Source organism: Chiloscyllium punctatum, chromosome 25, assembly GCF_047496795.1.
Source record: "Chiloscyllium punctatum isolate Juve2018m chromosome 25, sChiPun1.3, whole genome shotgun sequence".
In the NCBI taxonomy this organism is placed as follows: Eukaryota; Metazoa; Chordata; class Chondrichthyes; order Orectolobiformes; family Hemiscylliidae; genus Chiloscyllium; species Chiloscyllium punctatum.
The window spans coordinates 43,002,157-43,015,702 of NC_092763.1; the positions used below are offsets into that span (position 1 = coordinate 43,002,157).

Here is a 13,546-nt window from a genome sequence, read left to right on the forward strand (position 1 = left end):
CCCCCTCCTCTCTCTTCCCACCCCCCTCCTCTCTCTCCCACCCCCCCCCCCTCTTCCCACCCCCCTCCCCTCTCCCAACCCCCCCTCCCCTCTCTTCCCACCCCCCTCCCCTCTCTTCCCACCCCCCCTCCCTCTCTTCCCACCCCCCCCCCACTCTTCCCCCCCCCTCCCCCTCATCCCACCCCCCTCCCCACTCTTCCCACCCCCCTCCCCACTCTTCCCACCCCCCTCCCCACTCTTCCCACCCCCCTCCCCTCTCTCCCACCCCCCTCCTCTCTCTTCCCACCCCCCTCCACTCTCTTCCCACCCCCCTCCTCTCTCTTCCCACCCCCCTCCTCTCTCTTCCCACCCCCCTCCTCTCTCTTCCCACCCCCCTCCACTCTCTTCCCACCCCCCCTCCACTCTCTTCCCACCCCCCTCCTCTCTCTTCCCACCCCCCCTCCTCTCTCTTCCCACCCCCCCTCCTCTCTCTTCCCACCCCCCCTCCTCTCTCTTCCCACCCCCCCTCCTCTCTCTTCCCACCCCCCCCTCTCTCTTCCCACCCCCCCCTCCTCTCTCTCCCACCCCCCCTCCTCTCTCTTCCCACCCCCCCTCCTCTCTCTTCCCACCCCCCCTCCTCTCTCTTCCCACCCCCCCCTCCACTCTTCCCACCCCCCCTCCTCTCTCTTCCCACCCCCCCTCCTCACTCTTCCCACCCCCCCTCCTCTCTCTTCCCACCCCCCCTCCTCTCTCTTCCCACCCCCCCTCCTCTCTCTTCCACCCCCCCTCCTCTCTCTTCCCACCCCCCCTCCTCTCTCTTCCACCCCCCCTCCTCTCTCTTCCCACCCCCCCTCCTCTCTCTTCCCACCCCCCCTCCTCTCTCTTCCCACCCCCCCCTCCTCTCTCTTCCCACCCCCCCTCCTCTCTCTTCCCACCCCCCCTCCTCTCTCTTCCCACCCCCCCTCCTCTCTCTTCCCACCCCCCCTCCTCTCTCTTCCCACCCCCCCTCCTCTCTCTTCCCACCCCCCCTCCTCTCTCTTCCCACCCCCCCTCCTCTCTCTTCCCACCCCCCTCCTCTCTCTTCCCACCCCCCCTCCTCTCTCTTCCCACCCCCCCCTCCTCTCTCTTCCACCCCCCCTCCTCTCTCTTCCCACCCCCCCTCCTCTCTCTTCCCACCCCCCCTCCTCTCTCTTCCCACCCCCCCTCCTCTCTCTTCCCACCCCCCCTCCTCTCTCTTCCCACCCCCCCTCCTCTCTCTTCCCACCCCCCCTCCTCTCTCTTCCACCCCCCCTCCTCTCTCTTCCCACCCCCCCTCCTCTCTCTTCCCACCCCCCCTCCTCTCTCTTCCCACCCCCCCTCCTCTCTCTTCCCACCCCCCCTCCTCTCTCTTCCCACCCCCCCTCCTCTCTCTTCCCACCCCCCCTCCTCTCTCTTCCCACCCCCCCTCCTCTCTCTTCCCACCCCCCCTCCTCTCTCTTCCCACCCCCCCTCCTCTCTCTTCCCACCCCCCCTCCTCTCTCTTCCCACCCCCCCTCCTCTCTCTTCCCACCCCCCCTCCTCTCTCTTCCCACCCCCCCTCCTCTCTCTTCCCACCCCCCCTCCTCTCTCTTCCCACCCCCCCTCCTCTCTCTTCCCACCCCCCCTCCTCTCTCTTCCCACCCCCCCTCCTCTCTCTTCCCACCCCCCCTCCTCTCTCTTCCCACCCCCCCTCCTCTCTCTTCCCACCCCCCCTCCTCTCTCTTCCCACCCCCCCTCCTCTCTCTTCCCACCCCCCCTCCTCTCTCTTCCCACCCCCCCTCCTCTCTCTTCCCACCCCCCCTCCTCTCTCTTCCCACCCCCCCTCCTCTCTCTTCCCACCCCCCCTCCTCTCTCTTCCCACCCCCCCCTCCTCTCTCTTCCCACCCCCCCTCCTCTCTCTTCCGCTCTTTCTTTTTGTCTCTTTCTGTCTGTCTGTCTGTGTCTCTCTCTCTCTCTCTCTGCAGCTGTAACTCTGTTCTGCACTTTGTTCCGCTACTCTGATGCACTTTGCATGGTATGCCATGCAAAACAGTATTTGTCACAGTTACTCAGATACAGTGAAAACAATAACTCAAACTCAAGAACTGAAGTTTCTGTGGGATGCATGTGTGTGCTGGAAGCTACATATGTTTATACACAGGACCTTGTCTTTGTCAACAAAAAGAGCACGTACACACTGCACCTGTTTCAACTCCACAAAATGGATGATAACCATTCATTGGTTCATTTCTCAGGGCAGTGTCCTGATCATAGAGTCATATTGACGCATTCACCATGGCAATGTCTCTACAAATCCGAGTTCATTGGCCAACCATTCGGCACTCTTCTCTAGTGCAGTGCAAGTTTTGGTTTATCGCATGAATTATTATTTTTGCAAAATGTCGTGATAGGTGCATCACAAAATACTTGGACAAAATATCTTTTACTGCAATGCTCAACTACTGTACAAGCAAACCACTATTTTTTAAAAATAATGGATCATAGAATTTTCCCAGTTGTAGATATTAGACTGATTTGCCTACAGTTTTCTGTATTCTTCCTTTCAAATTTGCAGTTTTCAAATCACCCAGGGCTGAGGCCTTTCTCATTTTAGCCATAACAAGCCTGTGTATTTAAATTCTGACTGCTAACTGAATTTGTTTTCTCATATTGTAATATTGCTGCTCATTTTCTTTATATCAAATAATAAATAAATTTGGCGTCTTTGTTTCATGCATTTTGTACTAAAATAATTTTTTGAATAGTGTGAAATGTGAGCCCGAATTCTAAACCTAGCAGAGTCATCAAGCCTGACTTGTTCGTGAGGATGTCTGTATTAAATTTACAGTCCTGTTGCATGACTTCAGTTTTTCTTTCAAGCCATTCCTAAGTTATACCAAAATTCATTATTAATTATGATGACAATATGGAATTAAACACCGGCTAAAAGAGCCATAACAGTGCAGTGTTCATAGTTCTTCATTATTTACACATGTACAGTCATTAAGCAAGACAGAGTACATGCACATCAAATTTACTTCTGTTTTCTGCTTTTTGTTTTTAGAGTTACATCTATTGCTGATCGGCTGAATGTAGATTTTGCACTGATTCATAAGGAGCGTAAAAAAGCCAATGAAGTTGACCGAATGGTTCTGGTTGGTGACGTGAAGGATCGAGTAGCCATCCTTGTTGATGATATGGCCGATACTTGTGGTACAATTTGCCATGCTGCAGACAAGTGAGTCACTCAATTGTAGAACATGAAAGAACACCTCTGTAGCAACCTCACCTTAAAGAAAACAAACTCCCCTTATTAAATGTGTTTGTCACACTCACAATACCAATCTCACCTCTAATTTGTTTCTGTTTTGTAGCAGTGTTAACAAAGACTGCCAAGGTTTTCCATCTTTAATTACTGTAATCTAATGATCTACGTTCCAGCATTTCTGTTGTGATTATTAATGAGGCAAATTTTCTGCTGATTGCCACTTCGGCCTTTTTCTATGAAATTTCTGGGAGAAGATTCTGATCAGGGCTTCTTCAAAACTATGAACTCATGTTTCAATTCTGACAGTTCTCGGGGGTCGGCAAGCCATGCCCCTTTTCAAAAGACTCAGCTGTCATATTCTGAAATTTAAGGGTCTTGACAGCTGATGTCAAATGTAATTTCTTAAGGTAAGTGCCAGCTGTGGAAAGTGTAAGCTGCCAAGTTGGCAGAGGGCTAGGTAAAATATGCATTGTTTAATTAGGTCTGGTTGGGTTGTAGAAATTAGGTCTGGGGTAGGGTAGGCACTGTGGTTAGGGTAGGGACTGTGGAGTTCAGTTAGGTCCAACAGAGTGGTATATCGAGTTGGGTTGGGTCCAATTCAGCCATTGGAGTTGGGATTGTTCCAGGGGCAGGAAAGTGATCTTTGATCTGGTCCGGTGCAGTCTGGTGGCCAGGTCCAGTGTTGTGGGTGAGCTGGGAGTCTGTTCACATCCAGGGGCCAAGGGAAGGGTTGTTGCATCAAGACCTGGGAGAGGTACAGTTGTGTGCCTGAGAGATAAGAATGGAGTCAGCTGAATAGCAAATTTCAAGAGTAACTATTTGCTTAATTTTGTCAGAACCCTCTGAATTATCTGCTTTTAAATGGAGACTTTCAGAGGATTTGTGAAGTGCTTAATGGAATCCTCAATTTCCCAGGCAATTCCTTCCGAGTGTGTTGCGATGGGAATTCACCAGGGCCCCATGCACAACTCCCATCTATGCTGGAATAATGACTGGCTATCATAAAATTAGAGTCAAAATTAGAGTGGTGCTGGAAAAGCACAGCAGGTCAGGTAGCATCCGAGGAGCAGGAAAATTGATGTTTCGGGCAAAAGCCATTCATCAGGAATGAGGCTGGGAGCCTTTGTAGTGGAGAGATAAATGAGAGGGGGTGGGGCTGGGGAGAAGGTAGCTAAGAGTGGAGGTGGGGATGAAGGTGATAGGTCGGAGAGAAGCGTGGAGTGGATAGGTGGGAAGGAAGATTGGCAGGTAGGACAGGTGCTGAGCTGGCAGGTTGGAACTGGAATAAGGTGGCATGAGGGGAAATGAACTTTTCCCCTGTCATAAAAGCAGGCCAATATTTGAAGATGTGTACGACAGATTAATATGCTTGCGGTGGGCAACTTTCTTTGACTGAAATATGGAGGATTTACCATATCAGTACTTCAAATATTGTTTTGAGCTCTCCATCTAACTTGCATAGCAGTAGATTTGCAAATACGGTACTGTACGTAGGTGAACCTACACCTTCGTTTTTATACTTGAAGATCTGATCTGACCTTGAAGAAGTGGAGAAAACAGTCAAGGTTCTGTACATTTCCATTATTCTTTTAGGTTTTCTTGTACTACTACTAATTTATAAACATTAATATTCTATTCCCTTCAATAAAATCAGTACTCATAAGTATGATTCCTTTGACTTCCAAACTGCATCCACCATGTTGATTATTCAGGAGTACTTTCCCATGTAAGCCAATGATCAATTCCACCTCCAGTTGACCTCTTAAGTTGCTGTCCTATTTTTAATGCAACATACAACATGAAAGTATTCCGTTGAGAAATATTCTGTTTTACTATCCTTAACGAGAATGATTTTCACTGTAACTAAAGTATTTTTAGTATTAGTGTTTTTAAAGTGCACACCCAGGCATCCTAGAATTTGTTGGTTTGCATATGCTGTTTATAAATCTACAGCGTGGTCAAGACAAAGTATTTAAGTCTTAGGTTGACATGGACCTATTGTGTAGTCTGATTTGCCTTTGCCATCTCCAAACTGGTGCATTCATTGCACCGTTACATTTTGAAGTTTTCAAAAATCTGGTTCCAAAATCCTTTGGAATTCTGGGAAGCAAAATATGGCCAATTTCTGACGATCTTCCTCAAAAAACAGCCTCTTGTTTTGCTCCTAATACTATCAGTTGAAATTAATTTCAGTTTTCTTACTTAAGACTGATCTGTAAAACTCGGTGATTTGAGATGCTTTGGTTTGCGAAGGAGGAGAGAAGCATAGACCATTGATTAGCATGTTTAAAAATAATGAGTAACTTAATTGAACTCACCAATGTTCTGTTTAATTTGTAATTGTGCATGTTTTCCCAAGCAGTTGTTGACACATCAAAAGTTAGAAATGAAATGCTGCAGTTGGTGAGAGGGGAGGAGCTTAGTTTTTGAATTGATTCATCTATGCATTATAGGCTACTTTCTGCTGGAGCGACCAAAGTCTATGCTATCCTCACACACGGAATCTTCTCCGGTCCTGCTATCTCCCGTATCAACAATGCCTGTTTTGAAGCAGTAGTGGTCACCAACACAATACCTCAGGAGGATAAGATGAAGCACTGTCCCAAAATACAGGTATGTTAAGAATGAATTATTTATGCAACAGAGGGGCAACTCTGATGCAGTATCAAGAGAAAATTCCCTCTGTACTTCCCTTAGAACTTCCCTTGAAATAGCGTTTGATGCGTATTTTCCATTCAATCTCTGTATGATTTATGGCCGGTAGTAGCATGTATCTATGGAAGTATTCTAGTTTACATGGCTGAGTGTTTTCCTCTCTTTATTTGCTGTGGGGAGTGTGGTTATCAACTATTGTATTGGCTTTTGAAATAAAGGAAGAACTGCTTAGGATAAGCAACTATTTATAGAATCCAATACTGAAGTGGGGAAAAAAACTGCTTAAGCAATTTATATTTTAAATGCTAACATTTCCTAAGTTTGTAGATAGCATTAAATTGGGAGAGTTAAGTAGCACTGAGAAGAACTAGAGTAAATGACAAGATTATGCTGAGACTGAGCGATGCAGAAGAATCAGGTCTGGGAATTAAACATTGCAGGAAATAAGATATTTACGAAAGGAGGGAAAACCTGAAAGTGGCATATCTCTACTTGGAATAACGTGATGCCACAAACAAAACTAAAATAGAATTTGTGGGACATAGACAATGGATCAGTAACACCAGTGGTTGAAGTGAAGTTGAGGAATAGATATGCAGACAAATGAAGGAACTGAGTAAAATAATATTAAATAATAATAGATTTCAAATACCCTTTGTATCAGTAGGCAGAGGAAGTGGACTTCCTATAAGGTGTGCAGATCTCCTTTCTCGCCTAATGGGTTGAAGCATTTGTAATCATCTTTAGCCAGATGTGCATGTTGATGATTCATTTCAGCTTCCTGCTGGGGTCCCCAGCATCACAGATGCCAGTCTTCAGCCAAATCAATTTGCTGCATATAATATCAAGAAACAGTTGCAGTCATTTGATACTGCAAAGGTTATGGGCCATGACAATGTTATATCTATAGTATTGAAGCATTGTGCTTCCGAACAAGCTACAGACTTGGCCAAGCTGTTCCAATATACCTACAGTATTGGTATCTAGATGACAACGCAGAAAATTGTCCTGGTCACTATGATCCTAAAGTGAGACAAGTATAGTCTGACCAGTCAGCACCCAGTCAGTCCACTGTCTGTTATTAGCAAGGTGCTTTAAGGTGGTTTTGATCATACAATCAAGTGCTACTTGCTCAACCAAAATGTTTGGCTCTGTTTTGGTTCTGCCAGAGCTATTTGGCACCTGATTTCATTGCAGCCTTGAATCAAAAAATGACAAAACAGCTAAATTTGAAAACAGGCAAAAGTGATTGCCATTGAGATTAACTGTGTGTCATTAAGGAATCCTAGCAAAAGAGGTGAGAATGAACTTGACTGTCAAGTCTTCCTATCTGCAGTTTGATGTGTATGATGTAGTGGCAGTGTGTGGATTTGAACTCTGGTAAGTTGGCCTAAGAAGAGGGACCCTCTCCATCATGGTGAAAATTAAGATCCACAGTGCTTTTATTTATAGAGAAGAGCAAAACTAGAGGCTATTGATGTAAGTCACCAAGAAATCATACACTAAATTCATAAGCCTTTTTCACACAATGGTGAATGTGAAGCCTGCTCTATAGGAATGGTTGAAGTAAATCATGTAAATATATTTAAGGGGAAATTAGGTAAGAATATGATGGAGGAAGCATTAGAGAGAGGTGCTGGTAAATGAGAGTGGATGGGAAGAAACTTGACTGAATGTTGTCGTCCTGTTTTCCCCCCCTCAGTCGAAGCAAAATGCTCAGAGACAGTATAGTTTTACCACCTTCATCTTTATTCTGGCCTCTGGAGGGAGAGAGAACGATTGCCTTTGTGCAAGGGACATGAGTTCATGGTCTTCCCTGGAACAGGGTTTCTCAATGAACTATATAATTATTTTATAGGGAGGAGCATCCAGATTAGGCAACATACCTATTAATTGGGTGATTGTTACAATCAACGAGTATCGTTAGTCGAGCCCAAGCCCTTTACTGTTATACAGTGAATGTCCTTAACTTTGTTAACTGGATTCATACAATAGATACTTTTCACCTTGCTAACTGACATTACAAACTGAATGCTACCTCATCTTGTTAAATGGCTAGGCACAATGATTCTTTTCCATCTTGTTCACCTATTACCCTTGCCTCCAGCACCTCATTGTTAACTGTAAGTTTTTATCTGATCTGAGTCATGCTCATAAAACTCAACTTAATTCTTTTTCTGCCTGCTTATACCCTAAGCACATGCTCTAGGAGAAAGCGAGGACTGTAGCTGCTGGTGATCAGAGTCAAAAGGTGTGGCACAGTTTTTGACTCTGATTGTAACACTGACGTGATCTTGTTTCTGTGCTGTACATTTTATATATCACATGCTTCCTAATCTATTATTGAAGGTTGGATGCCAAGATTTAAGCTTTGTCTCATTGGATATGGTAATTGTCCTGAAATAGATCTCAGAATGAAATATCACTTTGTCTCAATGTATCCTACTTTCACAAGATTGAGCCTTTGTTTCAGGATGAAGCTTAACGCAGTTGCTTCATCCAGGATAAGGCCCTAATGTAACCCTGTTCCAAGTATTATGGATGTGTGAATTTTCATTTTAAGCATTCAATGGACTATTCCATATTTTAAAGGAAATGATTCAAAGGAATATTTTGGAAGAGAAAATATTGGGGATGACATTTCAGACCACGGCCCTCAGCAATTAGAGATATTGTCACCAATTTCTGCTCAGTTTGTTTCTATGCCTAGCCTTCCCCATTTATCTAATTCCACAACAGCTTGTAAAGCAGCAGGTAGCAACTTTGGGAAAAATTTGAAACGTAAGAAAAAGGACATTGAACAGGATTACCTGGGCAGCGCTCCAAAAGCTATCATGGGCCAAATGGCTCAACCTATCCTGTAAAATTTGAATTTATTTTATTATTGTAAGGATGCATTACTAGCTACAATGAGTGCAATATAATTTCATGATGTAGATGCCATCAATTGTAATATAAAGCTTAATGTTGTGTATTTACCCCTGATTCATTCTCAAAATTGTCAAATTAATGCAGTTCATCTGAGTTGTACTTCAGTTAATATAATACTTGTTTCTAGTTTCTCACATAAGTTGTAGTATGACTAAAATAGAAACTGATCTGTCTATATTCCAATACACAACTCATGTTGAATCATCATTTTGTTTCCTTCTATTAGGTTATTGATATCTCCATGATCCTTGCTGAAGCAATTCGAAGAACTCACAATGGAGAATCTGTCTCTTATCTGTTCAGCCATGTTCCATTGTAGTGTCTATGCACTGCTGTTGCAGTACATGCTATTTTACCAAATTGTTTCTTTTCCATGAGTCCTTCTGTTGTACCTGCCATACCAAAAGGTTAAAAAGTATTCTTTGCTTCTGCTTCACATTGTGGTACACTTCTATCTGAACTGAAATTGATTAGACATTTCAGTGTGTTAGATGTTTCCAATTAAAAGCAGCAGCTACAATTGGGTTTGATATGTATAAAACTTAACAACACTTCTTTTCTTTATGTAGGGCTATATATCTGGTATTTACCTTTTTAAAAATCATGCCTAATATTTTTTTCTGTACTCTATATATTGCAATATTGATTGCTCCAAGTCTGCAACAGTGTAAGCTTACCGCTGTTTTACTCAGAGCAGGTTGTTACTAGGTGCTTACAAATATTTTGGCAAAACTGGAATAGAGATGGTGTGCTAGGGGAAATTAATGTATTAAATCATTTTTATTCCCTGCTTTTTCATATTGTAAAATTTGTTTCTATCATTGCAACAGCACATTTAATCAAATTCTGTATATTTTCCGCCTGAAACAGCTCAACTGTATACTGATAGAGAAAGGACAAATTATTTTTGTTTTGGTTTTGTGCTGTTTTATGCCTTATTAAATGTACAGTAATTTAATAGTTATGAATAATTCCAGTAATGCATGGTAGTGATATGTTCCTTCTGAGTTGTAATTGGTTTGGACTGAGCTCTTTTCATAGTCAGCAAGAAGACAATTCAGTTGACTTTCCAAGAAACTTTAAATTAATTGGAACCGTAATGAATATAGCTCATTCAGGCAGTATATCCGCCCTTAAACCTGGATCTAAAATAGTTTTATTTAAAACCAAATGAACTTTTTTTATAGGAAACAAGTAGAGAATTGTATTTTGTTCTCATCAAATTCAAATAATCTGGATAAACCATTATAAATTTAGTCAGTGTTGCAATTTGATTTACTTGATTTATTTCTTATTCTGTGTACACATGTATGAGCCATATATTTAAGAACAATAGTTGTGACTTTATGTAGTTTGCAACTCTGAGTAATTTTGTTCTGTACTTTTGTAATGGGATAGAAAGACACTAAATCTGTCCAGTTGCTTGCACATAAACCAGAAGAGTAGGAAATTGATTTTGCCCCTAGTTTGACAGTAAACTATAATGCTGGTGCATATTTTTTAGTAGTAATGTAACTTTGAAGAACTCGATTGAGTGAAATCTTGCTTGAGTGTATCTTGGAAACTTTTTTTAAGGACACTTGATCAGTTGAATAAGATGGACATGTGCAGAATTTTGAAGACTGCAACTATTCTGCAACTCTTGTCACTTGCAAATTAGAAGCCTGAGGAGATTATGTCAGCTGAAGTGAACCTTTCCTTAACCTCTAAATATAGTGGAAATCTATAGGTAATGAAGCTGTAGAATGAACTCTTCATAGGTTTCCAGGTGTCTTTGCTTAACAAGGCCAGGCATAATCAGTACATTGAAGCCTTACAAAAAAGAATTTACAGACATAGTTTCTGTTGGATGCTGGTTCTGTTAGGGATGTTGCTGTTTGTTCAACACCATCAAATGACTTAGGGTTGTAGATGCCATTTTGTAAATGTTGCATAATTGAAAACGTTTTTGGGAGTGTTAAAATGCTGGCTTGCACACTTGGGGACTAAGTTCCAACCAAGAATATAAACATTTTGATTTACCTACTGTTCAATTCTAATGTGAAACAAGACTCCTTTTAAGCCACTTTTCAGTTGCCCAGAGCACATACAATGGGATTATTTTAACCAGTTGGCAAGCAGGCAAGTCATGGGGAATATGTGGAAAGTCTCAGCTTTGTCTACGCTGCACATCTTATGTTGTGACGTCATTGAGTTGGGATTGCTAGATAAAATTGTGCAAAAATTGTATTTCTAAAACTCAGTGAAACTTGTGTTTACTGTTTTAGATGAAGTGGATACCATTTCCCTACTGTGAATATAAGCAAGACATTGAAATATTTTCTATATTTGCACACACAAGGATCACGTTCATAGTTTATATACACATTTATTGAAACAAGACCCTAAATCACAGAAAGGGATAGGGAAGGGTTGTCCTATGCATGATTCAATATTCTGGATGATATTGTTGCTCACTCTGGACTTTGCTACCAACTGACCCCACTTTTGTCCCTTTTGGACTAGCTCAAGCTATTCTGAATTGTCTCTCGTTTCAGAGTGGTAATGCATGGAAAGTCTGATCTAGTGCTATATAGAGCTACATTATCTCACACGAGCTATATGTAGCTTTTGGGTTCTTTGGTTAAATATCGGACTGGAGTTGCCTTAAAAACACATACAACCCACACATATGTCATGATCTGAGCATAAAAATATTGATTTTTTTTTAAGGCTATCTCGATAAATTTGGTGTTAAACCCTGTACAATTATGTTGGGACAATTTCCACATATTCAGGTCTGCAATTGTTACTCTGTTTTTAGGTTGTTTTCTACAGTATAGATAAAAGCTGAAGAGCTTACGTTTGTTCAATCATGTGCTCCAATAAACGTGATGTTATGTTTGTCATGCAAGTGTTCTGATTTCAATTTTTGTTGTGTTCATTGCTATAATGTTGTAAAAAAAAAACCTACAATTTAATTTTTTTTAACCTTTTCTTCTCTCTTGCTCATGCAACATTTTGAGATATAATTTCCTGGGCAGCAGTTCCCATCCAATACCTTGTCTAAATTCTCATTTAGTAGTTTGAGCTTTCAAATTAAGGCTTGTTAGATTACTATTCATGGAAGATATCTTTAGACAAAAGTATGCCTGAGTCTTGTATTCTTGATGTGTCTTTGTGCCTTCAACCAATTCCTAGGGCAAGAGTTCATGTGGCCTGAGTTGCTTACAATTCAATTATTACTTTAATATTTTGGAAAATGGAGTATAATGTGCAAATGTGGAGTTGTTCATTTTGGATGAGAACAAAAGGGTATTATCTAAATAGAGTAGACTGCAGAAAGCTGCAACACAGAGAAACATAGGGCACTATACAGAAAGCTGGTACACAGGCGCAGTAGATAATTTTTATTATTCATTTGTGGAATGAGAGTATAGCTGGCAATACCAACATTTGCCCATTCTTAATTGCCCTGAGGGCAGTTAAGAGTCAACCACATTTCTGTAGGTTTGGTGTCACGTGTAAACCAGACCAGGTAAGAATGGCAAATTCCTTCCCGAAAGGACATTAGTAAAGCAGGTTTTATCAGGAAGGCTAATAGAATGTTGGCCCCTCCGAGGGAATTAGAGGAGAAGAGGGAAGACTTGCTGCAATTGTACAAGGTACTGAGAAGACCACATCTGGAATACTGTGAGCAGTTTTGGGTCCTCTTAATTAAGAAAAGATATTTCATTGGAAGCTGATCAGAAAAGGTTCACTAGGATGATCCCTGATTTGGATGGATTTTCTTACAAGCAAAGCTTTATCAGTTTGGGACTCTCCTCATTGAAATTTAGTAGAATGAGAGATGATCTGATTGAAGTATGTATGATTCTTAACGAGCTAGGCAATGTAAATGTGGAGAAGATGGGACAGATTAGGACCAGAGGGCATAGTCTCAGAATTAAGGAGTGCCAATTTAAGAGTGAGATGAGGGATTTCTTTCCACAGAGGGTTGAAGGTTTTTGAAACTACTTGTCACAGAATTGTAGGAACGTGCCTTGTGTATACTTAAGGCTGAAGTAGATTCTTGGGTTATGGAAAAAAGACAGGAAAGTGAATAAGGAATATTGGGATCAGCCATGATCTGATTGAATAATAGACCAGTTTTGAGAGGTCAACAGCCTACACCTGTTACTGTTTCTTATGATCTTATTTTGACTTAATTACAAGACAGTTAAGTATAGAATTAGAATATCCTTTATTGTCACATGTACTCGGGTACAGTTAGAAGTTTTATAATGTCACCTGTTATGGTGCCACCTTAAGTACAAGTACCTAGGTACAAATCTTAGATACAAAAGAGGAATAAAAAAGAAAAGTAGTTGCATTACTTTAGTGTTCAAAGAATAAGTTGGAAATACGTGGACAAAAGGATAAACATTGCAATAGCTCAGCGCAGGGACTTCCACACAGGGTCTCACTGCCCTCAGACTCCAGTCCAACAGCCATCCCTGCACTGCTCCAAACCTCCAGTCCACTCCATACCAGCTCTCAGCTGCTCCAAGGTAAGTTTTCTCCAGGACTGCTTCCCCTGTGCCAGCTACGGCTCTGGGACTGTTTCCCTGCATCGGCCTTCGCTCTAGGAGTCACCTCTGGGGCTTGCCGCCACCTTCGTTCTCCTCAAAGTAAATCCAAGTTATTGTTTGGCAAAAAAGTGCAGGATGGAGAAAAAAAAGAGAGGGGGGGTCAAAG

At 42.3% G+C, this 13,546-nt stretch overlaps 1 protein-coding gene across 3 annotated transcripts in view; it reads left to right on the forward strand.

Moving 5' to 3' along the window:
* The window catches only part of prps1b (phosphoribosyl pyrophosphate synthetase 1B), a 56,706-nt gene extending 44,988 nt beyond the window's left edge, over window positions 1-11,718 (forward strand). For all 3 annotated transcript variants that reach the window (XM_072595143.1, XM_072595142.1, XM_072595144.1), the window contains 3 exons: window positions 3,041-3,214; window positions 5,698-5,857; window positions 9,057-11,718. In XM_072595143.1, the coding sequence (XP_072451244.1) occupies window positions 3,041-3,214; window positions 5,698-5,857; window positions 9,057-9,149 (427 nt within the window). In that variant the 3' untranslated portion in view covers window positions 9,150-11,718. The remainder of the gene's footprint in view (window positions 1-3,040; window positions 3,215-5,697; window positions 5,858-9,056) is intronic.
* Window positions 11,719-13,546: the final 1,828 nt, after the last annotated feature.